Source organism: Drosophila takahashii, chromosome 2L (genome assembly GCF_030179915.1).
Source record: "Drosophila takahashii strain IR98-3 E-12201 chromosome 2L, DtakHiC1v2, whole genome shotgun sequence".
Classification (NCBI taxonomy): Eukaryota; Metazoa; Arthropoda; class Insecta; order Diptera; family Drosophilidae; genus Drosophila; species Drosophila takahashii.
In genome coordinates, this window is record NC_091678.1 from 5,059,393 (window position 1) to 5,087,080 (window position 27,688).

The 27,688-nt window shown below is 45.0% G+C and overlaps 8 protein-coding genes across 10 annotated transcripts in view; 5 read left to right on the forward strand and 3 right to left on the reverse strand.

Annotated features, from left to right (window-relative positions):
• Positions 1–575: 575 nt before the first annotated feature.
• On the reverse strand, positions 576–1,731 carry LOC108057779 (E3 ubiquitin-protein ligase rfwd3.L-like). Of its 2 annotated transcripts, none has more exons than XM_017142213.3 (2): positions 799–1,731; positions 576–729 (listed from the first exon to the last, which is right to left on the reverse strand). In XM_017142213.3, the coding sequence occupies exon 1, from the start codon at positions 1,636–1,638 to the stop codon at positions 820–822; it is 819 nt and encodes a 272-aa protein (XP_016997702.2). In that variant the 5' UTR covers positions 1,639–1,731; the 3' UTR covers positions 576–729; positions 799–819. The 2 variants fall into 2 exon arrangements, with proteins under 2 accessions (XP_016997702.2, XP_016997701.2); XM_017142212.3 differs by having other exon boundaries at positions 576–741.
• Positions 1,732–1,744: 13 nt separating this feature from the next.
• LOC108057806 (protein YIPF6) lies at positions 1,745–2,883 on the forward strand. The gene is made up of 5 exons (XM_017142240.3): positions 1,745–1,888; positions 1,948–2,161; positions 2,235–2,406; positions 2,465–2,622; positions 2,677–2,883. The coding sequence occupies exons 1-5, from the start codon at positions 1,871–1,873 to the stop codon at positions 2,787–2,789; spliced, it is 675 nt and encodes a 224-aa protein (XP_016997729.1). The 5' UTR covers positions 1,745–1,870; the 3' UTR covers positions 2,790–2,883.
• On the reverse strand, positions 2,858–9,172 carry Tps1 (Trehalose-6-phosphate synthase 1). Its single transcript, XM_017142238.3, has 5 exons — positions 8,651–9,172; positions 6,196–6,736; positions 4,570–5,462; positions 3,247–3,868; positions 2,858–3,178 (listed from the first exon to the last, which is right to left on the reverse strand). Exons 1-5 carry the CDS (start codon positions 8,782–8,784, stop codon positions 2,939–2,941), a joined length of 2,430 nt encoding a protein of 809 aa, XP_016997727.1. The 5' UTR covers positions 8,785–9,172; the 3' UTR covers positions 2,858–2,938.
• Positions 9,173–9,932: 760 nt separating this feature from the next.
• On the forward strand, positions 9,933–11,186 carry Psf2 (DNA replication complex GINS protein PSF2-like protein). 2 transcript variants are annotated; one of them, XM_017142242.3, is made up of 3 exons: positions 9,933–10,215; positions 10,476–10,726; positions 10,785–11,186. In XM_017142242.3, exons 2-3 carry the CDS (start codon positions 10,482–10,484, stop codon positions 11,149–11,151), a joined length of 612 nt encoding a protein of 203 aa, XP_016997731.1. In that variant the 5' UTR covers positions 9,933–10,215; positions 10,476–10,481; the 3' UTR covers positions 11,152–11,186. The 2 variants fall into 2 exon arrangements, with proteins under 2 accessions (XP_016997731.1, XP_016997730.1); XM_017142241.3 differs by having other exon boundaries at positions 9,934–10,726.
• Positions 11,187–11,355: 169 nt separating this feature from the next.
• Positions 11,356–14,446, forward strand: Vps53 (vacuolar protein sorting 53). The gene is made up of 4 exons (XM_017142237.3): positions 11,356–11,548; positions 11,604–12,110; positions 12,172–13,337; positions 13,406–14,446. Exons 1-4 carry the CDS (start codon positions 11,453–11,455, stop codon positions 14,304–14,306), a joined length of 2,670 nt encoding a protein of 889 aa, XP_016997726.2. The 5' UTR covers positions 11,356–11,452; the 3' UTR covers positions 14,307–14,446.
• A 657-nt stretch (positions 14,447–15,103) lies between these two features.
• Positions 15,104–27,688, forward strand: part of LOC138912520 (uncharacterized) — a 38,498-nt gene continuing 25,913 nt past the window's right edge. Inside the window, exons 1-3 of the mRNA XM_070213525.1 lie at positions 15,104–15,194; positions 15,255–15,364; positions 15,425–15,448. Coding sequence (XP_070069626.1) covers positions 15,104–15,194; positions 15,255–15,364; positions 15,425–15,448 — 225 coding nt within the window. The remainder of the gene's footprint in view (positions 15,195–15,254; positions 15,365–15,424; positions 15,449–27,688) is intronic.
• Positions 16,606–18,761, forward strand: LOC108057839 (zinc finger protein 25). Its single transcript, XM_070219374.1, has 2 exons — positions 16,606–16,681; positions 16,738–18,761. The coding sequence occupies exon 2, from the start codon at positions 16,742–16,744 to the stop codon at positions 18,632–18,634; it is 1,893 nt and encodes a 630-aa protein (XP_070075475.1). The 5' UTR covers positions 16,606–16,681; positions 16,738–16,741; the 3' UTR covers positions 18,635–18,761.
• Positions 18,714–27,443, reverse strand: Traf4 (TNF receptor associated factor 4). The gene is made up of 2 exons (XM_017142288.3): positions 26,936–27,443; positions 18,714–20,508 (listed from the first exon to the last, which is right to left on the reverse strand). The coding sequence occupies exons 1-2, from the start codon at positions 27,197–27,199 to the stop codon at positions 19,315–19,317; spliced, it is 1,458 nt and encodes a 485-aa protein (XP_016997777.2). The 5' UTR covers positions 27,200–27,443; the 3' UTR covers positions 18,714–19,314.

Below are 27,688 nucleotides of genomic sequence, written 5' to 3' on the forward strand. Positions count from 1 at the left end.
TCGGGTGAATGAATGGAATGAATCAAAAAGTATGCAACAAAAATATTGTTCTGATATCACCCCCCACAACAAATTCCTAGATCCGTCATAAAAGCAATCAGTGATTTAACTCGAATTAAGCAGTGTTTAAAAAGGGGTCTGAATTTTCCTTTAGCCTGCCGTTGCTTTTGCTTCTGCTTCTAAAAAGTCGTTGCTTTCTGATTTTAAGCTGCTGCTGATCTGCTGCTTTCAGTCGGAAGCAACAGTCGAAACAAGCAACAATTTCTGGAAGTTGCCATTGCTTCTGCTGCTGCTGTTGAAAAAATCGGAATCACACCCAAAAAATTAATTACTCTATCACTTCTAGTTACTCGATCGATGACTTTATTGTATACAAGTGTCACTTCCCCTATAAAGATAATTTTCAGCAGTGTATATAATTTTTATTAGCAAACGAATACAAAGCAAGGCTCGGCAAGCCAAATCTTGAATACCCTTTTTCTTTGCATGCACTCGTTTTATGAAGTTCGCGAAAGTTCAAATCAATTGTTTTTATTGATATATTTGGTGATATATTTTCAGAGGGTATTGGTAATTTAATATTATTGATATGAAATGGCCGAAGTTAGCTTCCTTTCTTGTTTAAACTGCGGCCTCTATTATTAAAACATGAGTATTAAAACATGCGGGCATGGCGATATCGTCTCGTCCAGTGACTATTATCACAAATATAGATATTGCTCCGGGTCACTAAAAAAATTTCTAAAAAAAAGTTATAATACTCTTTAAAATAGTATACAAAATCTCAAAAAACATAACCTTGTTTTACAACGTAATAAATTAATTTGCTGGGTTGGGCATGACTTGACGACCGAATATACGGCGAATATCTTGGATATCTGCTGCCTGCCTGCAAATTGGACAGTTGGCACTTTGTACTATATAACTTCGAATGCACGCGTCCCCGAAGAGATGGCCACAAGCCAGAGAAACGACTCGATGGCTTCCTTCCGCATCCCAGGCCTCCCAGCAAATAGGGCAAGTAATGCTGTCCACATCGGTCTCCTCAAGACTCGGGTTCTGTGCCCCAATTTGTTGCAGATGCATTTGCGCCTGATTCTCGAGTTTCAGGAGCAATTGGCTACGCATTTCCTCCTTCTGACAGATTTCCTGCTGCGACTCCGAAATGATGACCTGCATCGAGTGGATCTGCTGCTCCAGTTTATCCACCATTCCTTTATACCTGGCCTCCTGCTCCTCCAACTGCAATATCATCCCATCGCGCTCAATCGTAAGCTGTTCCTTTTGCGTAATTACGAACTGGAGTTCGTGAGTCAACTGTTCAAGGGTTATCTGCTGTTCTTGGTCCCGATGCACCGACAAGGGGGTTTTCTTATCTCCTTCTTCCAGTTTTAGTTTTTGTGTGTAAAAGTCGTAGGCCAACTTTTCATTGTTCCTCCGGAGTTCCTGGTTAGTCCTAAGAGCATCCTTTAACTGGTCCTTAGTTTGACGCAACTTCAGTTTGAGCTTTTTCATTCGCAAAGCCGGATCGTCCTTGTCGGCCGCCAGGTAAAAATGATTGTACCACTCGATTAGCCATTGAAATTCTTCAGCGTCGTAGGCGTCATCGAGATCAAGAGAATTCTTTTGAATCGACATGGTAATTTGGATTCTCTGGGAGTTCCCTGATTTTATTTGTTATCAACAATTTAACGTGTGTCTTCTACAATACAATCAAATGAAATACTGATATTGCGGTTTATCGATAGTCGATAAACGATTTCGATGGCGGGGTAATAAGTGGGCCGCAGCTTACGGTCACACTATTAGCTGGCTTATTTTTTTTGTCGATGTAAACGTTTATTACATTTCACAGATAATTCGGGAGCCAATGGATTCCAAACTAGATGTAAGTTCATATAGGTTGTAAAGGGAATTTAATCTTTAGACCATATATTCCCCCCTTAGATGTTTGAGGACGTGAACACGTCGCCTTCTCTGGAGGGCGACATGTCTATTCCGGGCAAGAGGACCACAACTGCAACGTCGGCGAGCGGAGTGCCGGATTACAATACTTTGGATGAGCCCATTCGGGAGACGGTGCTGCGGGATATCCGGGCGGTGGGCATCAAGTTCTACCACGTGCTATATCCCAAGGAAAAGTCCAGCCTGCTCCGCGACTGTGCGTCATCACCTAAGTTTCCGTCTGCTTTCGTAGGCAGTTTGCTGATCTGTGTTTACTTACTCTTTTTCAGGGGACCTTTGGGGACCGCTGGTGCTGTGCACCTTCATGGCCACCATCCTGCAGGGCTCCTCCTCCGCCGACAGCATGTCCGACAACGGGCCCGAGTTCGCCCAGGTCTTCGTAATCGTCTGGATAGGAGCGGCCATCGTTACACTCAACTCCAAGCTGCTGGGCGGCAATATGTGAGCGTAATTCTTACCTAAACTTGACCAGTAAATTAATTATGGTGTACTCCTACAGCTCATTCTTCCAATCCGTCTGCGTGCTGGGCTACTGTCTTACCCCCGTGGCCATTTCGCTGATTGTGTGCCGCGTAATCCTGCTGGCCCACCAGACGAGTCTGCTCTTCTTTCTGCGCTTTGTGACCACCACCATGGGCTTTGCCTGGGCCACCTACGGTATGGAAACCTATTCTAACTGATAGAAGATAATACTAATGACTCCCCCCTTAGCTTCCTTTATTTTCCTGGGCCAGAGCCAGCCGCCGCATCGCAAACCCCTGGCGGTCTACCCCATCTTTCTGTTCTTCTTCATCATCTCGTGGCTCGTCCTGTCCCACAATTAGCTAAATTAGTTCGTAAAGAGAAAACAGTGCACGTTCCATAGCGTAACCAAAAAAACAAAAATCCGAAATCAATTGTACATTTTTCTTTAAGCTACGAATCCGTTTTCTTTATTCTTAAAAATCTTACAAGTTATCTGAGTTACGGGCGCTCACACCTCCAGATTGTTCGCCGAGGAGGCCACCTCCAGGGACATCTGCATCTGGACGCCGTCGCCCTTGGTGGGCCTGTAGGTCAGCGAATTGGCGCGCGCCTTGCGACCCATGAAATGCCGTTCCACCCACTTGAGCAGCGTGTAAACGGAGTCCGTGGATGGCAGTCGGTGATCGGCAGCGGTCTTCACAATGTCCGACGAGGTCACACGGAACGTTCTCGCCATTCCCTTGAGGGCCTGTCAAAATATGCAGTAAAAACTTATATACCAGTCATCTAGAAAGGATTCCTTTGAAGATCACTTACCACCATGGCATCCTCGTCCGTCAGATCGTCGCCCACATAGATAATCTTGATGCGCTCGTTCCAGTCGACGCCGAAGGATGTGCGCAGGATGTAGATCGAGGCACGACCCTTGTTCCACTGCACCGGCGGACGAGCCTCCAAGGCGCAATGCGCCTCGGTGGCCTTGAAGCCGTACTTTTCGATCAGCGAGCGGGCCTTGTCCACCATTGCGCCCCTCAGATGGTTCGGAGTTTCGCGGTAGTGGAACGTCAGCAGCGCCCCCTTGTTCTCCACCCAGGCGCCGTCGCGGCAAACAGAATCCTGCAGTGCCTTCAGCAGATCACTGACCTTCTTCTCGTACTCCATGGGCATGGGATGCACAAACTTGCTGCCATCGGGATGGAGGATTTCCAGGCCGTGATTGCCCGCATAGGTGATGCCCTCGATGCCGACCATCTTCTTGACATTGTCCACGTTGCGACCCGAGATGACGGCCACATAGACGTCCGAGTGGTTGGACAGCTTGTACAGCACGTTCTTGATCTCCGGCGAGAGCGTGGCCAGATCCGGATGCGGGGCAATGGGCGCCAAGGTGCCGTCGTAGTCCAGCAGCAGAGCCAGCTTGTGGTTATAGCCGATGTATCTGTGGGATAGAAAAGCAGAATACTTAAGAAGGGGGTAGGGTATTGCAAAAAAGAAAAAGCGATTTTTTTAAAATATTTTTTCTTGTAGATTAACATCCTAAGATTATACAAAAAAAGTTTTAAGTCAATCGGACAAAAACTTAAGAAGTTATGCACCCTAACCTCTTAAAGTTTAGGTACGTAAGTGCATCTTTAAGTGCGTTTTTCTCGAAATCGTTTTAAAATTTGTCGCATATTTTTCTGCATAAAAAGACCCGCCCCTTGGGAAGCGTTTTTTTTTATTTTTTAACTTTAAATATTTTTTTAAGCCGAAATTTACATTTTTTAGGTGAAAAACGCATTTTTTACTTTGGAATATCGTAAAAAAATCTCATAAATATGAAATTATAAAAAGGGCTTTCCAGGGGGCGGTTTTTTTAAATTCTTAACCGAAATGTAAAAACAAAATGGAAATCGGATCATTTTTAGCGGAGGTACAGTGAACACCGCAAAACGCCTGTTTTTAATAGTGTTCCAGCAATCGCTATAAAAATTAGTGGATGTTATTTAAATGACACTTAATAATATACAAAAGGTTTCAGTTAAATCCATCCAACCAGTTTTTATAGAAAAAATCGCAAAGTTAGTCGATTTTTTGGTGCCAAAGACCCTACGCCCCCTTAAGCATTTCCCCACAATTTAAACCCAATCCCTTACTCACTTCAGTAAGTAGTCATCGAAGTCGTCCACGGAGACTGGCTGCATAATGGTGGTGCCCACATCGTCCATCTCCAGAGCGCCCACGGCCTTCAGGAAGCAGCGCATCCAGTGGCTCACATCGCACTCGGCCTCCCGCCGACGCAGACGAGCCATCCGGAGAACCCGCTCATCCTCGGGCATGGTCAGCGCCCGGTGGATCACCTCGGCGGCCTCGTTCACCTCGTACGGATTGCACAGCAGCGCCTCGTGCATCATCTCGCCGGCTCCGGCGAACGGAGAGATGACCAGGACACCGGGCACCTCGTTGATCTGGCAGGCCACGAATTCCTTGGCCACCAGATTCATGCCATCGCGCAGCGGAGTGACCAGGCAAACGGCCGCATCCCTGTACAGGGCGGCCAATTCGTCCTGGCTGACATAGTCGTAGATGTAGCGAATGGGCGCCCAGTTGGCGGTGGTAAACCGGCCGTTGATGCGGCCCACCAGCTGGTCCACCTCCTCCTTCAGCTCGCGGTACTCCTTGACATCCGTTCGCGACGGCACCGAGATCTGCAGCAGGCTCACCTTCTCCTTGTGCTGCGGATACTTCAGCAGCAGCGCCTCGAAGGCCATCAGGCGGTGGACGAGGCCCTTGGTGTAGTCCAGTCGGTCCACGCCAAGGATGATCTGCATCTTGGAGGTCTTCAGCACCTTGGGTGCAGTCGTGGCCAGATTGACGAAGCGCTCGTAGGGAATGCCAATGGGAAGAGGACGAACGCGCACTGTGCGTCCACCATGCTCCACGAGGAGATTGTTTCGATCCACGCGGCAGCCGAGATTCCGCTGGCAGCAGTCCACAAAGTTCAGGCAGTAGTCCTGGATATGGAAGCCCACCAGATCGCAGCCCAGCATGCCCTAAACATAGGAGATTTATTAAAGGCACCGAAAATAACGAATATTTTTCTTGAGTAAAAAATAAAAATCTCAATTTAATGATTACTTTGTAAACGAAAAAAATATCGCTCAGAAATAATGATTATTTTGTGAGCGATATTATTTTGCTTAGATTTCAGTCGTCCTAAATGTGATTTAAATGTGCTCTTGTAGGTAGAACCACAAAACACATATCCAGCTAAGAAAAAAAAATGTTTTCATTGTATAAACCTTTCAAAAAAACAAAAAAAACTTTTTGTATAAAAAAACACTTTCTGTGGGAATCGAACTCGTGCTTACATCTCGGTGGAACAACACACTAACACCCAGCCCACATGTCGGCTTCGATCTAAGTGGAATAGTTCATAACATCTTATTAAGTCGTTTTACTAAAATATAAATGACATAAAGTCCTAAGGTTGATACCACTTTTTGTATTTATGCAAAAAAAAAGTTTATACAAAGAAATAACCTTCTTTGTGTGCTACGTGGTTCTACCTACAAGCACAAATTTAAAAATTTGTAAAATTCCGTACAGAACGGCTGCAATCGCACTTTGAGTGATATTTTTAAGCGAAATAAAATCGATCACATAATAATCATTATTTCTGAGCGATGTTTTTTTCGCAACAAAATAATCATTAAATGGAGATTTTTATTTTTTAACTTATAATTTTATGGAACATCCTTATAGCGAAGAGAAAGCTCTGCTCACCTGCAGGATCTCATCGGACCAGGGCAGCAGGCGGAAGATGTCCCACGGCGGGAAGGGGATGTGCAGGAAGAAGGCCAGCCGACAGGGCAGGTTCTTCTCCTCCGCGTGCTCGCGCACCCAATTGGCGGCCAGCATGAGATGGTAGTCGTGGATCCACACAATCGGCGGACTCTTCTCGCTGCCCTGGTTCTTGGCCAGGCACTTCTCCAGCGCCTCGATGGTGCGCACGGCAAAGTGCTTGTTCACCGTCACATAGTCGTGCCAGTGCTCTCCTCCAAAGTTGGCTCTGCCCGGCATCGAGTGGAAGAGTGGCCAGAAGATCTTGTTGCAGCACCCGTTGTAGTAGCTGTCGAAGATCTTGGAGTCGATGTTCACCGACACCACCTGCTCGGACTTGAGGCCAGCGGTGGGCGTCTGGTCGTTCGGGTTGGACTCGGGAATGGCCTCGTTGGGATCCTTCAAGTGAATACCCGACCAGCCCACCCAGAGGCCGCTGCCCTTGATCACCACCGGACACACTGCGGTCACCAGACCTCCAGCGCTGGAAAAGAGAAGGAAAAATTTTAGAATTGGTGGATTCTTAAAGTTAATTTTCGGTTTGAAAACCTTTTAAGTTTAAAATATAAAATACTACATTATTTTTCACAACATTTTAAGATTATTATTTCTAAACTATTCTTAAAAGGATAGAAAATTAGTAGATCTGGGTAAATTTAAGACCATCTTAGGGAAATATATTTTAACATAAAGTTTAAATCAAAGGATATGTTGTTTTTCTACAAACATTTCCTAACTTAATTTTTATAAAGTTTCAACGTTATTTCTACGCTGTTCTTTAAAAAATATAAATTCCCAGGATTAAGATTATGGATAATGTAATGTATTCTATTTCCAAACTGTTCTCCAAAGGATAGAAAATTAGTAGATCTGGGTAAATCTAAGACCATCTTGAAGGAAAATATTTCACCATCGGGTTCATATCAAAGGATTCTTTAAATATATGTGTATATGGATTGATTTTTATAAAATTGTAAAGTGACGTCTAAACTGTTTTTCAAAGCATAGAAAGTTAGTTGTTTTGTGAAAAATTACAACGTTTTTTCTACGCTGTTCCTTAAAAAATAGAAATACCCAGGATCCAGCTAATCCATGTAATCTTCTTGAAGACCAAATCCCCACCATTTGATAGAAAAGAAAGACCGAGTGATGTAAACGTGCTGTTCTCCCCCTCCAACCAATGAAAGACGTAATCAGGTGTCCTATAGCTACATATATAGACCGAACAGAATGGCCGAGTGCTTGTGTGTTGGTGAGGACCCAGCCCATTTTGTGCAGAGTGCATGACACCCGGGAAATGATAAGAAGACGCCTATTAAACCAGCGATTGTAAACAAGCTGTGGACCCAGCTCAGCTCCGGTCCATCTCATCCCGTCATCCCGTCATCCCGGGGACAATCTGGCAGAGCGGAGGCCCAAAAGAAACTGGTTCCTGGCATAGGTCGGGAAGCCACAGCTCCACTATGAGGCAATCTCATGCCTCACGTGACGCCTCTTTTCAGTGTCAGGTTCAGGTTCCACTGGGCGACAACAGCCTCGTCGTAACGCCTCCCAGTTTTGACCCTTTCGCCAGACACTCGGAAGGGTCAAAAACGCGTAACGAACCTCGCTGATAAGGCCCGCCATTATTATTGAATTGAATTTGTTTTCTAACCCAAAGCCCAGACTTCGCTTGGTCCAAAACATCTCGATTCGATTCCCTCCCTCTCTGTATGTTTTGCACTGATAAGAAAGCCTGGCGGAGATCAAGATGAACCGAAATATAGGTATGTCACATAGTTGGATCGAGAATTGAATTGGGGGAAGGGGAGATTGGGTGGCGGCTGTCGGGCGGCTTATCTTCAAATGCAAATTGTAGGCTCGAGGATCGAACTGGGTTACTTGGGGATTTTCGGGAGTGCGAAGAACATGAAAATTTGCCCTGATCGAGCTTTGGGCCCCCAATTACGGAGAGTTGATAAGCGTGCTTACGAAATCATAGGAAATTTCTAATTGTTTAAAGATGACTGACTACTCAGAACTTTCCTTTGTTTGAAATTGATTTATTTTACTATTAGCTTGGCCTTATTTCCGGATTAAACTGTGCACTTGGGTTGATAAAAGAAATGGGAAACTAAGATGTTATTATTTTGTAAATTATTTGTGTAAATAATTACTCTAAAAATATTTAAAATACTTTCTAAAATATTTTAAATATTTATGTTGCCTATTAGCTTTGTTCAAAATTCCTAGAAAATCTATATTTTTTGCAAACGCTGCCATTATTAAATTTTAAATCAGGTTACATAAGCCTTATTTTTTGCCGGAAAACTAAGGACTCTTTTCTTAAATTTCGTTAGCACTTCTTATTAATAACATAATATATAACACCATTTTATTTAAATATTGTCCCACTCACCTGGCCCTGCGTTCCAGCTCATCGGTCTTCGCATTCCGGATGAGCACGAATGGCAACCGATTGGAAACCACGATGAGACTCGCCTTGGTGGAGGGCTCCCCGGCGTTGGTAACGATGATCTCCGTGTCGGGCATTGTGATCTTTGGTAACTCAGCTGCTTGAGGACTTGTGCGAATCTTGTCTAGCAGTCAAATTTAGCACATAATTTTTCGGGCCAGAATCGATGCGAATTTGTGGACAACCGTCTGCTTTGAAACCTGGCTTATCAATGGCTCTGCCGAGCGGAGAGAGCGACCGTTTGCCGAATTTAATTCCCAATTCCGACGATTGAAGATTGAAGAGCAACTGGCCGAATCCCAGACGCTGACTGTCTTCTTATCGATTCTTCTCCCCGTTGCAATTCTACGTGGAAATGGTGGCTGAGTTTTTCCTGGTTTTAAAGGTTTTTAGTCGGTGTGTGTTGGTCGCGAGAGCCAGCAGCTCCGTACCCTGCCGAAAATAGACGAGCACTAAGCCAACTAGCCGCTCAAGTCGCACTTTTCTGCTAAAATCGAATGCCTCCCAGTCAGCCCCCTCCCGAACGTCCCATCTTGGGTTCCACAGTCCACTCTCCGGCTTATCAGGAAATCGTTCAGCTTCAGCTTCTCTGCCTTTGCTGATTACGTTTTCCTGAGGGAGGTGAATGTTTGTGGCTCCGTTGCTCCTTTCGTGGTTTTCCAACCAACTGCACATTGTTATCCTTGAAAGGGGTTGGTGGGGGTCAGGGTGATCTGATCTGATTTGATCTTTCGGAGCCACAGTTTACACATCGCAGCTAGTTTTCTAGAATTAACTGGCCGCGCCTGGTATATTATCAGCTCGGGAACATTTCACGGCAACGGATGAGTCTCCTCCCCCTGAACCACCACCACCCATAGCCACCCCATACCACCCATCCCCACCCCATCGATGTTGTCTCTCAAAGCGATAAGTCAACAAATCGATGCTGTTGTTTACGCTCCGCTTTCTGCCTTATAAAGAACATCCGAATTGTACACAGAAGATTTCTATTTTCGTTTCTCTATCGAAGTTGTCTGCAGACCAGACTGCGTTTCTAAATCTCTTTCCTGAAAATCTAACCTTGTGGTGACCGTTGTAACTGTATCTAAATCTGGGGTTCATTTTTGCATATAGAACCCCGGTATTTGCCGTGGAAGATACAAGTAGTACAGTACTGATAACGCTATCTAGTGCATTTTAGTATCGGATTTACGGCGGAGTGGTGCAAGGGATTACGCCTGGGCCAGCTAGTGTATATTATAAAATGGAAAATGGAAACTTGGCTGAACTTGAACGCTTGATCATGTTTGGCATTCATGGGCTTATCACGATGCCCGGCTGGCGTTTTACGTGATTGTTGATAGTTGTCGTCGTTGCCGGAATCTGCAATAACAGTTTCGCCTGGGATCGAGTGGGGAGAACAAATTAGTCAGCTCCGCTGATCCATCGCTTGCAGCGGAGCAGCAATGCGATGCGATTCGATCCGGCGATAGTGAGATAACCCGGCCGGAGGTCGCTGCATTACGGTTGGCATATTTATAGTTGCGAACTATGGCTATTAGGCCGCAGACGTCTATGGTTTGACGTGATTAAACTGACGCAGGAGCTGCACACAATAGCTTCGTGATGCAAGCAAAAATAAAACCGTTTTTAACGGTCGATAGAGAGGCAAGGCTGCCAGACTGATCAAATAACTATATAGATCGATAGTTAAAGATCGATAGGTGTCAGCTCTAACGCCCAGTATGACCGTATGCTCCCGCATTTGTTTATCATTTGTTTATAGGCCACCATGGATCCTTCAATTATTGAGTTCATTGGCGAAAAGTGCATGATCAGCATAATACCCAACTTCTCCAACGAGCCCCTGCATCTTATATACGGATCCGTGGGTCCCTTTCGGGCCGGCTTTCCCGTCTTTGTGCCCCTGTGGATGGCGACGCATCTGCGCAAGCAACAAAAGTGCCGAATTGTGCCGCCGGAATGGATGGACATGGATATATTGGAGGAAATCAAGGAGGAGGAGAAGCGATCTAAGTATGTATGCGGTGGATTTTCCTTGGGCGAGCCAAAATAACCTACCAATCACCTGCAGATTCTTCACCAAGATGCCCTGCGAGCATTACATGGTCGTGGCCCAGTTGGTCATGAGCACGGCGCCGGATGATGTTCCCCGTTGCGAGGAGCTGCGCACTGTGATCAAGGACATCTTCGACATACGCGAGTCCAAGCTGCGCACCTCGATCGATGCCTTTATCAAGGGAGAGGGCACCTACGCGAAGCTGGACAATCTAACTCTCCTGGAGATCCACAGCGTGCGGCCCATCCTGCCCTATTCCCTGGATCACATAGCCCGATACCAGCGCACGGCCACCGCCTCCCAGAGGGACACCTCCATGCTGAGTGCCTCCATGGCGGGATCCAGTTCGGGACCCAATAGTAACTCTCTGTTTTCCCAGTGATCTTGGTTCGAGTAAATAGAGATATATTTAAGCAATTTGGTTTTTTCACTTATTTAACCCTTAAACTCTTAAATTTAAATTAAATGCAAAAGTTATAAAACTAAACTAAAATTAAAGAGAATACAAAAATTACTTGTTTTGATAAGACAATTTGAATTTCGATAGCTTTTACCATCGATACGTCAGCACTTTAGTTGGCAGCACGCTAATGGTGTAGAAAATCAGTTGGCAGCTCCCCATCTTCATGAAAGAAAATAACAAAAACTTTTTATACTACGGCAATTAAAAGGAATAATTAAAGATGAGCGAGGCTGCGGTGGCTGTGGAGGCGGAGGAGGGCATGGTGGCCAATAACAAGATCCACTTCTCCAAGGAGGTGAAGCAGGTCATCGACAAGGTGAGTCAGTGCAGCATATGTGTTTAGAATCTTAGAATAATAACCACCCCAAAAGGTCCTGAAAACAGACGATCCCATGGATGCACCGGACTTCAACACCGTGGACTACATCAACCAGCTGTTCCCCAACGAGCAGTCGCTGGCGGGGATCGACGAGACCATCCAGAAGATGCAGTGCGAGGTGTCGCTGATTGACGACAACATCCGATCCGTGGTGCGTGGCCAGACGAATACCGGCCAGGATGGCCAACTGGCGCTGTGCGAGGCACAAAAGGTGATCAGTTCCCTCTTCAGCCACATCATCGACGTGAAGAGCCGGGCGGAGCGCACCGAGGAGATGGTCAAGGAGATAACCCGGGACATCAAGCAGCTGGACTGCGCCAAGCGCAATCTCACCGCTGCAATTACGAGCCTAAATCACCTGCACATGCTGGTGGGCGGAATCGACAGCCTCAATAAGCTGATTGAGCGGCGATCCTACGGCGAAATTCTCAATCCCCTGCAGGCCATCACCGAGGTTAACCAGCACTTTCAGCAGTTCTCCGACATCGAGGAAATTAAGGTTCATATTCTAGAATATTCCAAAAGAAATCGATAACTAAATGAACTCCTTTTAATTCCAGAACCTCTCGCAAAGCGTCGACAAAATCCAGGTCACTCTGGCGCAGCAAATCACCGAGGATTTTAAAGAGGCCTTTGCCGCCAAGCCGTCGGCACAAAACCAACACCGTTTGGGTCTCAATCAGCTGGCCGACGCCTGCAAGGTGATGTCCGTGCTGGATCCCAAGGTGAAGAAGGAGCTGCTCAAGTGGTTCATTGCCCAGCAGCTGGAGGAGTACACGCATCTGTTCCACGAAAACCAGGACATTGCCTGGCTGGACAAGATCGACAAGCGGTATGCCTGGCTGAAGCGGCATCTGCTGGACTTCGAGGACAAGTACGGGCCGGTGTTTCCGCTGGACTGGGAGGTCTCCGAGCGCATTACCGTGGAGTTCTGCCGACAGACGCGTGAACAATTAGCTCTGATCATGTCCAAGCGCACCAACGAGATCGATGTGAGACTTCTCTTGTTCGCCATCAACAAGACGCAGGCATTTGAGCAGCTGCTCTCCAAACGCTTCACGGGGATCACACTGGGAGCCAAGCAGGAGCCGGGAAGAGTGCTCACTGAGCCAACGGCTACGGATGCTCCTTTGACCGTCTTCCACGATCAAATCGGGCAATGCTTCAAGTCGCATTTGGACATCTACATACGCAGCATCGATCGCAATCTCGCGGAGCTGATGGACAAGTTCGTGGAGATGTCGCGCGAACCGTACAAGTTTGCCGAGGCCAAGACCACCGTGTATCCCAGCTCCGGGGATCTGTTCGTCTTCTACAAGAAGTGCATGGTGCAGTGCAATCAACTGAGCAACGAGCAACCCATGTACGATCTCGCTCTGGTTTTTAAGAAATATCTGCGGGAGTACGCCTCCAAAGTGCTCGAGGGCAGTACACCTAAGCTCGTGCCAGCCACCACAGGCAGCTCCATTGGCAAAAGCGTCTCTTTGCTCACGCGCGACATGCAGAATTTGTCCACTGCCGCTGGCCAGGTGTTCCACAATTTCCTCAAGGAGGGCGACACACAGCGATTCTCGAGGGATGACCTTGTGCGAATTTGCTGCGTTCTGACCACCGGTGAATACTGTCTGGAGACGGTCCAACAGTTGGAGGATAAGCTGAAGGAGAAGGTGACCTCCGCCTATGTGAGCAAGATTGATATGAGCGAGGAAAAGGACGTTTTTCATCGGTAAGACAAGCTAAGTTTATAATATTGTATTCTATGCCTAAAAACCTTTTATTCTCTCACCCCCACAGCATCATATCCAACTGCATCCAGCTGCTTGTTCAAGATTTAGAGGCTGGCTGCGAAGCTTGGCTGCAGGCGATGTCCAAGGTGCAGTGGCAGCACATTAATAACGTGGGCGACCAGAGCGCCTTTATCAGCAGCCTCTGCGCCAACTTCAAGCAGACAGTGCCCACTATCAGGGACACTTTGGCCAGTTCGCGCAAGTACTTCACCCAGTTTTGCCACCGCTTCGTGGCCGCCTTTATACCGAAGTTCATCAACGTGCTGTACCGCTGCAAACTGACCCTTTCGGATGGTTCCAATAATGTGCTGGGTTGCGAGCAGCTGCTGCTGGACACCCATTCGCTGAAGACGGCACTTCTGGAGCTGCCGTCGGTGGGTTCGAGTGTCAATCGCAAGGCGCCCACCAGCTACACTAAGGTGGTGGTGAAGGATATGACGCGGGCCGAGATGATCATCAAGGTGGTGATGACGCCTGTCCAGCCACCAGCGCACTTTACCCAGCAAGTGCTCAAACTGCTGCCCGACATCACCATTGCGGAGTATCAAAAGATACTCGATATGAAGGCCGTCAAGCGGGTGGATCAACTTCAACTAATCGATCTTTTCAAGCACACGGCTTCGGCAGCGGCAGTTAGTGGCTTAATTGAGGCAACTGTGGGAGATGAAGACACCCAGGGAACAGAAACGTCGGCCACAACCTCCGGAACGACTGAAGATGCTGAAACCTCCACCGGAGCAACCGAATCCAGTACAACCACGGCCACAACGGCGGCTTCTTCCACACCCAAGCGTGCCTTCATCTTCAGCGTGGGCAGCTTCACGGGAAGCGCGGACAAGAACGCCGATGGCAGCTCGCAGACGGGCATCCGGAAACTGGAAAATCTACTGAAAAAGCGCTTCCCCTAGGCGATATATCTATCCATCTATCTTCAAAAATCATTCCATTGAGTTCGCTTTAGTTTGACAATGTTGGTGAACGCTTATTTGCTTAATTAATAGAGTTTTAAATGGTCTAATAAGGTTTGAAGAGACAAATGACACACTTAGTTCTGTAGTTTTGTATTATTTGTAATCCATCCATGTATTTAAAACATTTTAGTAAAATATTAGTTTTCTGTTAAACAAAAATTTAAAACTATAATGATTTGCACAAACCTTTTTGATAAGGGTTGGCTTTTTGAACTCGCGGGCAAAATAATAGAGACAAATATCGATAACCTTTCGATAGCAACAGGTAAGAGGGTGTATCGGAATTGACCCGCTAAATCTGGTATTTTTTGGTAGTTCCATACTATCGCGGTGAAAAAAAGCCCTGGCTACCTATTTACCTCTCGCTTACTCCTATGCTTAGCTAAGCTGCTAGATAGCAGTTTTCGTCGATGTGAGTACTCAAGTTTAGACTTTTTATTACCCGGAAACTACGAAAGCTTGAAAGTTGGGATTACCCACACATATTCTTGGGCTTCCTACGCAGCGCAAGTTTATTTCAGCCGAGCGCCACGCCCCCTCTAACGCCCACAAACGATTTTAAAACGTGACTAGCGCCCACATTTTTAAAGATTTCGGAGAAGTATAAATACAATGTTGCGTTTATTTATACCTTTCAACATGTAGAAGACATTTGTCAAATAGGATTATTCGTTAAAAAGCATTTCTCCATTTCTTTCCTTCCTTAGACGGATTATATATCGCAAGCTTCTGCAATGTCGGACATTAATGCAACTGATGACATAAAAAGACTAAACGAAATTTTAAGTTTATTTTGTTTGGAGCATCTATTTAATGAACTGCAATGTAAGTGGAAAGAACCTAAACTTCCAAGATTTTGTTCTTCATATTAATGTATGTAATTAGCTCATGGAGCTCTGCAGTACTTAAACGCGGAAGACATTAAGGACGCTATTGAGGATATTGGGTTCCGGAGTGAGTTCCGAGAAAATCTTTTTAATTGGAGAAAAAACAAGGTAAATACGTTTTGGTGATCACCGCTAAGCATAATTAAAAAGTGACTAAAATTTTTACAGCTTATAAGTGACAGGGAGTCGGAGGTGAGTGCATGGCTTACGAATTTAAATTTATCGACTCATTCGACTGAACATGGAGTTGTGGTAAATATAAGCGTAATATACATATAGGATATATATTAACCTAAATTAATACGACTTCCTAAACAGAATCTAGAATATATTTTCAAGCATGACGAGACCGCAAAAGGCATATTGCGGTTCTACAAGAAAAAAGGTTATCTCATAAATATTTTACTTTGTGCCTAGAAATGGAAGGCAAACCCCAAGCGGCAAATTATACACAAAATATCCCAGTTGTAAACATATCTAAAAAGCTTCAGGAAAATCGGAAGATTTAAATTGTATAACGTGGGTTTATGACACGTTTTATTACGGTACGAAAATAAGCCCCTTGTGAAACACGTGTTTCTCCACAGGCCTGGGAGCGGTCTCATCGTTATCTGAGTGGTCTATAAATACCGAAAAATCCCTGCGAAAACGCGTAGGCAAAAGGTCCTAAAATTGCATGTGGTATTTTTGGTAGTATATAAATACCGGAAAATCCCTGCGATAACTATCGAAATATTTAAAATATTAAAGTTAAATTTGGTCATAGTTAATATAAATATGAATAGTTGATTTAAATTTAATTTACCTATGACCATATTTAATTTTTTATTAACTATTTAAATGTCCAATTTACAGGGGGATTCCCTAAACTGTTGAATTGCTGAATTGTTGAAAATTCAACAAAAAATTTCAGCAATTAAGGGAACGACCCAAAATGGTTCCTGTTGAATTTTCAAACAGCTGTTATTTGTTGAAAAGTTTTACGGAACTTAAAGCATGTACAATTTGATTTTTTATCGCTAGTTACTGTCTAAAAGTGTTACCAAGGTAAAAAGAACCACAAATATGCTTTCTAAGTTAATTTTAAAATAAATAATGCGTACTGGTGATACTAAAATGTTACAGAGTTGCCACGACTTTTAAAAAAAAGGTGACAACTCTGGCTTTTCAGCAATTCAACAAAATTTTCATCAGCCCCGAGGCTGTTGAATTGCTGAAATTTCTGAAAGTTGACTTTGTATGGAACAGCTGATTAACAGCTGACCAAAATTCAACAATTCAGCAATTCAACAGTTTAGGGAATCCCCCTAATTTAACATATACAAATAAATCGATAACAGTGGTATCGAATACCATCTTCGAAACAAGGTGACTCGTGCATTTGATTAAAGATTGTTAGCCCTGGAAATGGTAAACAAACTACTGGTAAGAAATAGTTTTTTTAATGTTTATTTGGTTTATCCTGGTTTATTTGATTCTAGGACCATGGATAATGTGTGCCAATATTGCAAAGAAAGAAGAGGCTTGTCGGTCAAGCGTGGAGATTCAGTTCCGAAGATCATTTGCCTGCTGTGCCTGCAATTGGACGTGTTTGGCACAGAACACCAGTCGGAAGTCCAAATCAAGGAAGAGGAAATCATAATTGAGGACAATGTCCTACAGGAGGAATCCGCAGATAGGGAAAATGTCATTAACCAGGATTCCATAGTTAAGGAAGAGACTCTTGAGGAGGAGCCCGCAGTTAATGTAACGATAGCTGAAGAGGATCTCATAATTAAGGAAGAGGTTCTTGAGGAGGAAGAATACTACGTTATAACAGAAGGCCTGGAAGAGTCTGCGATGGAAACTTGCCTGGTTTGCCAGGAGAAGCACGAGCACATGGTCAATATATTTGATGACACGCAGGAGTCTGGAATTACCATTGCCACTATGATTTCACAGTCCATCGAGCTGCGAATCGAGAAGGGGAACTCATCTCCCGAAACTATTTGTCCAACTTGCCTAGAGTTTGTGCAAAATGCGTACGAAAGTATGCAAGCCAACGATAGGGATCAGCAGCTATTCGGCCAACCGAAAAACGAGATGGTCGAGGAAGATTTAATCCAGGTAAAAAACGAGCCAGTCGAGGAAGACCACTTCGAGGAAGTCCAATCAAGAGAATCCAAGCAAAAGCAGAAGGCAACACCCAGCGCAGTGTCGCCAACATTTCATTGCTACCATTGTACTTTGGTTTTGTCGGATCACATATCTCTAGCAATTCACCTCCGTAATCACGAGGAGAATGGTGATTTAGATCGCACCAAAGAACCGCCGCACAGATGCCCTCACTGCGACAAGATGTTCTTATACGCATCCAAATATAAAAATCACATTCGATCTCATGGTAAACCCATTATCGCGCCAGCTCCTCCACTCAAGTGCCCCCAATGTCCAAAGATATACTTTAAAGCCGGGAATCTTGAGGCGCACAAGCTGATGCACACGAAGGATAACACAAAAAATACAAAAACACCCCCGTTTAGGTGCCCATACTGTCCAAAAATATTCCTATACGACAGTTTTTTTCAAGATCACATGCAAACACATAAGGATAAGGAAAAGGAAAAGTTGTCACATTACAAGTGCCCCTACTGTCCGCAGAATTTCCTGCACCACGACTTGCTTGAAATTCACATTCGGACACATGATAGTCCGAAAAAGGAGCCTGCGGTAGTATCTTACAAGTGTCCTGACTGTCCAGAGGTTTTCTCAAACAATTTGCTTCTTAATGATCACATGGAGATTCATGGAGAATGCTCCCTCTGCCACAAGTCCTTCCCAACTGAAAAGGAAGTTCAATGCCACAACTGCGCTTTCAAGGCTATTAAGTGTCTTAAATACAATTGTAAAAAGCTCTTTCAATCCGAGCATTATCAGAGGCAACACTACCAGAGTCACTTGTGCTTAAAGTGCCTCACGTGCCAGAAAGAGTTTAGAAAAAAAGCTACTCTTACGAAACACATTCGTGTGCAGAAATGCATACAATTTCAAAGGAGTCAGTCGCCGGGCGAAATATTCCACTGTACGAAATGCCAGTTGACATTTCGAATAAAAGCCGATTTTAAAAAGCATAAGGCGAGTCATTCGAGGGATGATCCCTTTAAATGTACTCGTTGCCCAAGGGCCTTTGCGAGTTGGAATAATTTTTATTCGCATTATGTGAGGCACAAGAAGAAGTCACCCCACCGTTGTGACCACTGCCCGTTGTCATTTATAACGAAACAGCATCTTCAGAAGCACAAGCTTACACATAAAATAAGAGCCGATGGAAAAAGAAAGTGCAGCATTCGTAAAGTGGACTACAACGAAAGTAAGAAGTTCGTCGATGAAGATGAGTAGCTCAATCCGTGAAATGTAACAAATGAGTTGCATCCTGAGAATATACAACCCCCCAACCAACCAAATAAACACACAAAAGTACAATTTGTATTATATTTACTTCATTTTATTGTTTGTCTGACTTTGTAGCTTTTAAACATAAACTTATTTGACTAAGCTGAAAGTTGGATTCTCATGTTTATGTTCGTGTTCATGGTACTAATGACTAATGCGTTGGCTTAGACTAACTAACTAGGTGCTAGTAACTAGAACTAGGCTTGCGGTTGCTGCGGCTGCTCCGAATCTAACGCTATGTACATGCAACTTATGGTCTAACTGATTTTGAGCGTACGGTCTAGTTTGAAGATCTTTTGAAAGTGATCGCATCGCGCGCAATAATACAAATCTCTAAGCAAAAGACTTAAGACACGAACTTAGGCGTACGATAATGGGTTGGATGATGCGTAAGTATGCTTTGGTTTAATTCCAGCACTGCTAAAACCTAAACGAAAAACGAGTATGACTATGACGCAGTGGCCCAGCGGTCGGCATTCCAAGGCCAGTTAGCGCCTGCGGCCAACGTCGCCGGAAGCTGCCGCTGGGACTGAACTAGGCTACTAAATCCCCGCGATTTACTCATAAATTTAAATACACAGTATTTACACAAGTCGAGTAAATGTCTTAGCTCATTAGTGGCTCCCCTAGACGGCCACTATCTTGCTGGGATCCACCTTGACGCGCAGGAACACGGTATCCCCCTTGATGAAGGGCCGACTGTGCAGCAGTTCGTGGGAGATGAAGCGCGGGAAGCCGAATCCTAGCTGATCGGGCTCGTTCGACGGTCGCTGGAAGTTCTCCCAGGTGGGATCCGGCACGAAGGACTCCGCCACGCCGCCCTGGCCACTTTGGGCGCCCTGCTCGAACAGCGTGAAGGTGATGGAGTGCGAAAAGGGCCACTTCAACAAGGCATCGTACTCGCCGGGCAGGACCTTTATGTAGACAGAGACATGGGTATTCTCGCCGGGACCATTGCCATTGAGGAACATCGAGGCCTGCAGCTTGTAGCCATACTGGGAGGTGTAGAAGGGTGGCGATACCAGCTCGAGGCCATCTTTGCCCCTCGCCTCCGTCATCTTGGCCGACCAGTCGGTGATTTTCCACAGCAGCGTGCCCGTGTAGTTGATCGACAGCTTGGACACCGCCGACTTGAGCATCTGGATCTGCTGACCCTGCCGCGAACTGAGTGCCACCATCAGCGAGAGGTGGGCGGCGGCATTGCTCTCCAGGTGGGCCTCCAGCATCTGGCGGGGACCCTTGAAGCGGCAGCCCGCCTCCTTGAAGCTGCAGGACACGGCCAGCGACTGGCACTCGTCCCGCAGATGGGTCTCCAGCTCACCGCGGGCAATCGGACCCGCATCGCATCTCTGGGGGCAGGCCAACGGAGCCCGGGGGCACTGGGCCGCATGGAGGGGCAGTGTGTCCGCCGAGAATTCCCGCTGGCAGTGGGCACAACGTCTCAACCGCTTGGCGCAGTCCTTGGACTTGTGAAGGGTCATCCGACCGCGCAGGATCCTCTGGCCGCACTTGGCCTCGCAGTAAACCGGCTCCTGGCCGCAGCTGCCGTTGTGCTCCTCCAGTCCGGCGCCCGAGAATTCCGACTGGCAGAACTCGCAGCGGGTTCGCCGCATCGTGCAGGTGTACTGCAGGTGATCGGTCATCATGATGCGAGGAATCTGGGCTCCGCACTTGTTGGGACACTGGGTGGCATCGTGCTTGCAGGCGTTCAGGTGACCCTTCAGCTTTCGCAACTCATCGGACCACTTGCAGCCCTGTTTGTGGTGAATGCAGAAGACCAGGGAGCCCATGATGTGCTTGGGATCGGGACCGGGATAGATCTGAAATAAAAGAAGGGAAAACGGTGGTTAGTTTAATGAAAAATCTTTTAAATTTCTTAAAAATATGCTATAATATACAAGTTATGCCTATTTCTTACAAATATTCTTTATCTCAATTACCTTTTCTATATTTACCGAACTTATTTGCTTGCCAAAACGTTTGAAGAAACCCATGTGCGAGCTGACTTTTCAAGTGCGGAAGTTGAAGTGAAACTAATGAGTTCCCTGAGAAACCCCCTTCCTTATAAAGGTGTTTCAGATTTGCTTTCCCAGCCTTTCCTGATAGGCAGGAGATGGCACTTCTTATCTTCCGATCCCGAACCCCTCGACCTGTTTGCTGTTTATCCAGTCCATCGCAGATATTGATTTTCATTTTCCAGCTACCTGCCCGGCACCTTTTCACTGCATTTCCCTCGAGGGCTCTTCACACATGACTGCTCATGTCCCTAGGCACACACCCAGTGCCCAGACAGGCACTTCCTGTCCTACCTTCTAACGTTCTTTTCGGGCACTCTCCCAACTTCTCCAGCCATCGCTTGACTGACTTCGTAGTACTTTGGGCTTTAAAGAACTGCACCCGCTTCTGGTTTTGGATCCCCAGTTTTTCCCTTATGCAGTGCACTTCTGCTTTATGCTTTTAATTGCTGGGGACGGCAAGAGGAGTGCGACTTCACATCCGGTAGATTAAAATAATAAATTGCGTTGTTGTGCGAAAAATAAGATATATGTGAAAATATATATGCATATGACTCTCTGCGGTCGTCTAATCTAATTAAAACGCCCCCATTTCGAATTCCCAGCCACCCACATTTGGATATATGGTAATTGTTCGATCTGATGATATTTGACAAACCATTAAATCGGGGGAAAGAGAGATGTTGTATGGGATCTGTGGCTCCTAACCGAGCGTCGCGACATTTCCGGTTGACTCTTTTAATTGACCTTATCTGCAGTTTGTCGTGGGGCTTTGGAAGAGCGTGGCTTGACTTTTGATAAATGAACATGTCGCTGCATCTGTTTTCTGGTTCTGGTCCCAGAGACATAAAAGCGAAGATATAATAAGCAATTAACACATGAGCAGGGAGCGGGGATGGGATCCCATCTGCCCTCTGCCGAATGGGCGTAGTGGAAAAAAAAATAAAATATTATTTCTATGGAATCGCCTTTTGCTGGTAATTTCATTTAACGTGAAAACGAGTTTTGTGCTCTTTTTTCTCTGCTTCGCTATTTTTATGTCACTTGAAAAGTGGTGAACTGCGGTTGAACTCTCGATGGGGCCATGGACCAATTAGGTAATTGGACTTGGAAACTTGGAGGCTTTCGGAATCGAAGAGTTAAACCACCCACAGAGGACTTCGTTCAGGAAGTAACTGCCACTCAATCGGAGATGCCGTAAACAAATGGCCCATGTTTACACAAATTCGGCATCATGTAGTGAATGTGGATGGTTTAATGAAGAACATGCAGCAGCCTCCGAGGAGATCAGAGATCAAAAGCTGATCCCCGTCCAACTGTTTGTCAACCGGCTCCGAATGTTTACGGGGAAACCAAACAATTATGGTGCAAATGGAGGAGGGGAGAAAAAAAACTGAGGAGTAGGAAGGCTTTTTTTAGTGGCAATTACTTGCCGCTCTGCTAGGGTTAATTTACTTTGACTTCCACATCAGGGGGACCACACAAAGATGGAGGTCGTTTTCTCGATTTCGTTGGATGATTATATAATTAAGCCATCTTTGGGCAACTTTTGCGTTTTTCCTAATGCCAAAAATAAGCGAGGAAATAAAGAATATTGTTATTCAACTGCTCAGAGTCATTCGGTTTGATTGGTTCTTATGTAAAGCCGCAGACAAAGCCAATTGAAATTCCGATTCAGACACGAAAGCGTGGCCAAATTTCAGGCTTCGGTAATTAAAAAATAACATAAAAACGAATCAAATAAGAGACGGACAACGGACAACGGACAACGGACAGACAACCAAATCAATGCTCAGGCCAACGAAAGTGGAAACACACCGAACGCATTATTTATGGGCAACAGCAGTTGGCGCATTTTGTTTTATTTTTATGAAACTCCAATTTGGAGTCTCCTGGAGTGGCAACTTCCCCGCTCCACTTGGGAGATGGTGCATCGGCCCATGGCAGATCATAAAAATGAAGTTAGGAATAGGCAGGAAAACAAATTTATAATTTTAGACATCGAATTCATTCGATTCCCCGTAAGACATGTGCCTCCTACTTGGAATTTCCCCTACTCCTCCCCAACCAATTTCCACATTGCCTTAAAGTTCAAGGCGCTCGTAGACGAAGAAGTTTGTTTTTACTTTATGATCCGGCCTGGCTTCAATCAGACAACATCCCATTGTTGTTTATGCTTCTGTTGATAGTTTTTGGGCAGCCGAAACTTTTGGGTTCTGTTACTCTTGGGGCTTTATTAATAGACAAATTGATTGGGAGGCACTTTAATTTAAAGGGTTGCACTCCGTTGGGATTTCTGTGATTTGTTTGTGTGATTATCCAAATGAGTTTCCAAGTTATGCGGGATCGGGCTGAGTCTATTTAGGAACTGCCTCTAAATAATAACATAATAAAGACTAGGGGAAATATTATTACATGTTCCCACATAAATACAATAGAAGTTTACAATTTGATTAGCTCTAGAACTCTTGATTATTTCACATTTATGATAAGCAAATGCCAAACAAAGCATTTCGAACCCAATCTGAATGCAGGCATTATCTTCTCAGAATGTTCTACTATTCTACTGTTGGAGCACGATTTCTCGGCCTGCTAACCAAAAGATCATCAAATTCTGGGGCAAGGGGACTTAGCACCTTCCATTATTGGTAAAACCCCCCTCCGCCTAGATACCATTCCCCGCTGGGAGAACTTCCGTTTGTTCAGTTAACACAAAATATTCCCAACCAAAATATGTTGACGTTCATTTGTGTAATGCACAAAGGGAGAGATTGGAGTGGGGAACTTGGCATGGGTCTATCCCCCTTTTAAAAACGCCCCTGGCATGCTTTTTATTTGGTACGTGAGCATTGGCATTAGCTTTTTATATTTCGAGACTCGCCGGTCTGTGTTTGCCCAAGAAATTCTCAGCATTCATATGGGTATTCTAGTATCAACATCGTAAGCTCTATGAAAACTGTGCTAAATGTTTTCTGATATTTACCCACAGCTGGAGCACTAATTAGATCGCTTTTTTTTCGGGGTGTTTGCCTAAGGCTAAAACTTCCCACAGTCGCACAGGTTGGCAAAGATATGAGTATCTGCTGCTTGGGTGACCTAATAAAGTGCATCGATGCCGGATTTAAAAGTGCAGCGATGGCGAATTTGCAAGCGAAACGGGCAGCGAGCAATAAAGGAAACCGATGAAACAGCTGATGCGCAGTTTTGTCAATTTCACAAAATACCCAGCCAGTATGTAATTTCAGCAATAGCCACCAGCAAACTCACAATGGATGAATGCGAGACAGCTGCAAAATACAAAACACAAAATACAAAACACGAAAAAAATGAAAACAAAACATGGCCAAAGCCAGAAAACTGGTTTCACCTGAGAAGAGAGAAAAAGAGGGGACAAAGCGGAGCAGAGCAGCTGATTTCTAAACAGGTAAAAACACCATGTTGCCGCTTTGTTGCTCCCTCTGCACCTGCAATACCGCAATATACCAAGAAAACCCATGTTAAATGCTGTCTTGTGCCCCCGTTAATCACGGTGATGAATTTGCATGCGTTCGCCCGCAGAAATGGATAAATTATGACTATGATTACTGATCAGTTGTTCTAGTTTGCGTAAAATATATATTAGATACTGCGGCTTTGTTGCCAAACTTCTGCAGTTGCAGGCAGGTGAACTTTGTTGCAGCTGCCGCATTTCGTGGCTCGTTTGACCTTTATTTTTTGGTCCGGATGGCAGCTGCTTGTCTGGAAATGCGACAGGAAATGCAGTTAACAATCGGTTTTTTTGGGGTTGTCAGACTATGGCCAAAATTCTTGCTGCCATTAGCGTAAATATTTCGCATTGACAAGGTCCCCAAAAGTCAGAGAATGGGAGAAATCCGTTGAGTCAGCCAAAGGCGAAGTCAGAGCGAAATGTGTCATTACCAGCAATATGCTAATTGATTGCTAATCGAAAGCGAAATGTTTGTGAAAATAAAGGTTCAGCACGTTCTACAGGCTGGCAGAAAAACAAGGTATTGAATTTCTAGTTGATAAGAGCTTGTTAAGTGGATTACTTTTCAAGATCAAAGGTGGTTGTGTTGGAAAATAGATCAGTTTCATTATGTTTGGTATTATATTTAATGTTTAATATTATATTAATTTAATGGCAGAAAAACAAGCAATTGAATTTTTACTTAATAAGAGTTTGGTATTATATTTAATGGATCCCAAGCTTAACTAATCTCTTGACCACATCTTAATCCACTTCCCAGTGTGGGAAATGCAACGGAATCAGTGCGAATGAAATCCGGATTGGTGGGAAACATTCTCCCAGACGGAAGCTCCCATCCAGCCACTTAACGGGTTGCACTGCAATTGCGAAATTCCTGGAATATCTCTCTTCTAGGGGCAAGGAAACAGGGCAGACGCCCCCGTCAGCTCAGTTGGATCAGTGGAACTGGAACTGGTTAACTGGTTTACCTTTGGCCAAGGATGTTTGTACTTTGCACCGCAGCAGCAGCAGCTGAAAAGCCGTTGGGCAACTTTTCCGAGCGATTCGCTAGTCTAAGACCAAAACCAAAACAAGAAACTTGTTTTTATTTGTGCTGCTGATTTGTTTCTGTTATTTTTTGTTTTTTCGCAAATGGCAAAAATGCGAAGCTGCCTTACATAAGCCCATGGTTTTCCATCGCCTAACGGTTGCAATGGACTCCCGTATCTTAAGTGCTCTTCAACTTTGGCATTTTCCGCAGATGCGTCGCCGGCGCCTCGTCGCCGCTGGTCACGATTTTCCATTTCCATTTCCCTGCCGCCGATGAAAACTGTGGCATGCTCGTGCCGTCGTCTTGGCTTTTCATTATTAATGGTTTTTTTTTTGTAAAAACTTTGTCGTGCCGCGTGGGTGTGGTTCGTTCGCAGTGGGTCTGGGTCTGCAAATGAATGCAGCTCTCGTCTGCGGAATCCACTGACCAGGGAGAATGTCAAAACGCGGATTGCGAAAAAATGCCAGCGAAATCGAAGTACGGGAATTCTGATTGCATTCGAATCTGCATTGAAATGGCTTTAGTCGGTGGGAAAAACTAACTTCGGTGGAGTAAAAGTTAATTGCATTTAAATTGAATTCAATTTATTTATGCTTTGTTATTGGAATAGAGATCATAGCCTAGAAATAATTATTTATTTTGAAACCGTATTTCTTAAACATTTTCCATTTCTTGCTAAATCGTTTTTTCTCAACAACCGCATTTAGTTTATCCCTCTCTATAAACCTTTTTGCCCATTCGATCCGGCTCTTTTTTTTCTGCCTGGGAACCGGGAATCGGGCCACGTTGTGCCCATATGTTGTCGCCCAAGATCGGCCTGTCTGCAGGCATTAAAGTATTCCCATCCTCAACAGTTCAAGCGCGTCTACATCCTGTTTGCTTTTCGGATTTTTATTTCCATTTCATTCGGTTTTTTTTCGTGTTGTATTCCTATTTTCCTGCCATGTGTTCGATCTGAGCCCCGGCAATCTGTCGCACAGCTTTGGCAAATTGCTCTCAACTTGGCCATCAAAACGGCGGGGGCTTAATTGCACCCGATTTGGTGTGGAAAACCCATAAATATATTCGATAGTTGTCAGCCCGCTTATCGGGTGTGGAAATCCGCTATCAGTTGACGTCCCCACGCTCTACATACGGCTATTTGCTTTACGAAACTGATTGATTGATAATGATAAGTGCCGGCTAAGCCCTAGTATCTGGTCTCTGGTCTAGGGCCCCATTCAATTGGGTCAATGAGCTTTATCTCGCATGGAATGCACTCGTGTTGGGGACTTGGCAAGGCATTTATGGCCCGGGAAATTATATGCGGGCTTTAGTTGTTAAATGTTTGCACAGCTGGCTCGCCAAAACAGGAAGTGCCGTCCACAGGGGCACGGATACGGATACGATCCCTACTGCTCTTCTCTCACCTCTGCGATAACCTCATTTTATGTATGTAATATGTTAATTGAAGGTTTGGTTGAAGAAAAAGATTGGTAGATAGGTTTAACTAAGATATATATATATATATTTAAAAAAAAACATATCACCATAAAAAGATCACTCGTAAGAATTTAATACTAAAGGGATTTTAGATATTTTAGGATAATTTAAGAAATATTATGTATATGACAATATTTCAAAGATATGATATTTGCATTATCATTAATAAATAGTCTTGGATAACACTTTTATTCTAGTGTATATTTCTATATTTTTTTTTAAAGAAAACTTACAATCTGTTCCAGTTCCGTGATAGGCATATTGTTGTTGTTCCCTGGAGTGGGTGAACTGTGGGAGGACGAGTGCGACGAGGACACTGTCGACGAGGAGGAGCGCGAGGTGGCGCAATTGCCACTGCCCGAGGTCGTCTTATTCCGGGGCGGAGTGGGTGGCGGCACTGGGCCGGCCAATGTGGAGCAATCCTTGGAGTTGCGATTCGGCGAGAGACGCGAGGGGAAGCTCAGCGTCTTCGTCCACTGGGCCAAACTGCGAACCATATTGTTTGTGTTTGTTTGCTTGTGTATTTTGATTTGCTTGTCGTGAAACTAATCCAAAAGTGTTTCAATTGGCAAGTTTTTTGTCTAGTTTTTCTATATTAATAGTTGCACTGTTTATAGGCACATCACACAGATCTTGACTATTTCAAAACTTTGCGAAATTCACACGGCGCACGCGCATCGTTTGTCTTGTCATTCGTTTAGATACAGATGCGAACTTCACGGATACGAACCGTTTGCGTCGACTTCTCAAAAGCGAATGAAGTGACGCAGAGACTGCGGATACGTCCAAGCCGCTCTGAAACTCGAAATCCCCTTCTCTCTCTGTGGCGTAGGGGTTGTGCAAGCGAGACAAAAGGCCACGATCTGCTCTGGCAATGCACTTTAGAGCAGGAGGGAGACTGCTTTTCGGGGAGAGTTTCTGTGGCCGCTGCGAGAGGAGAGAGCGAGTCTTGTTGTTCAACGGGTTGCACAGTGGGCATTGGAAGA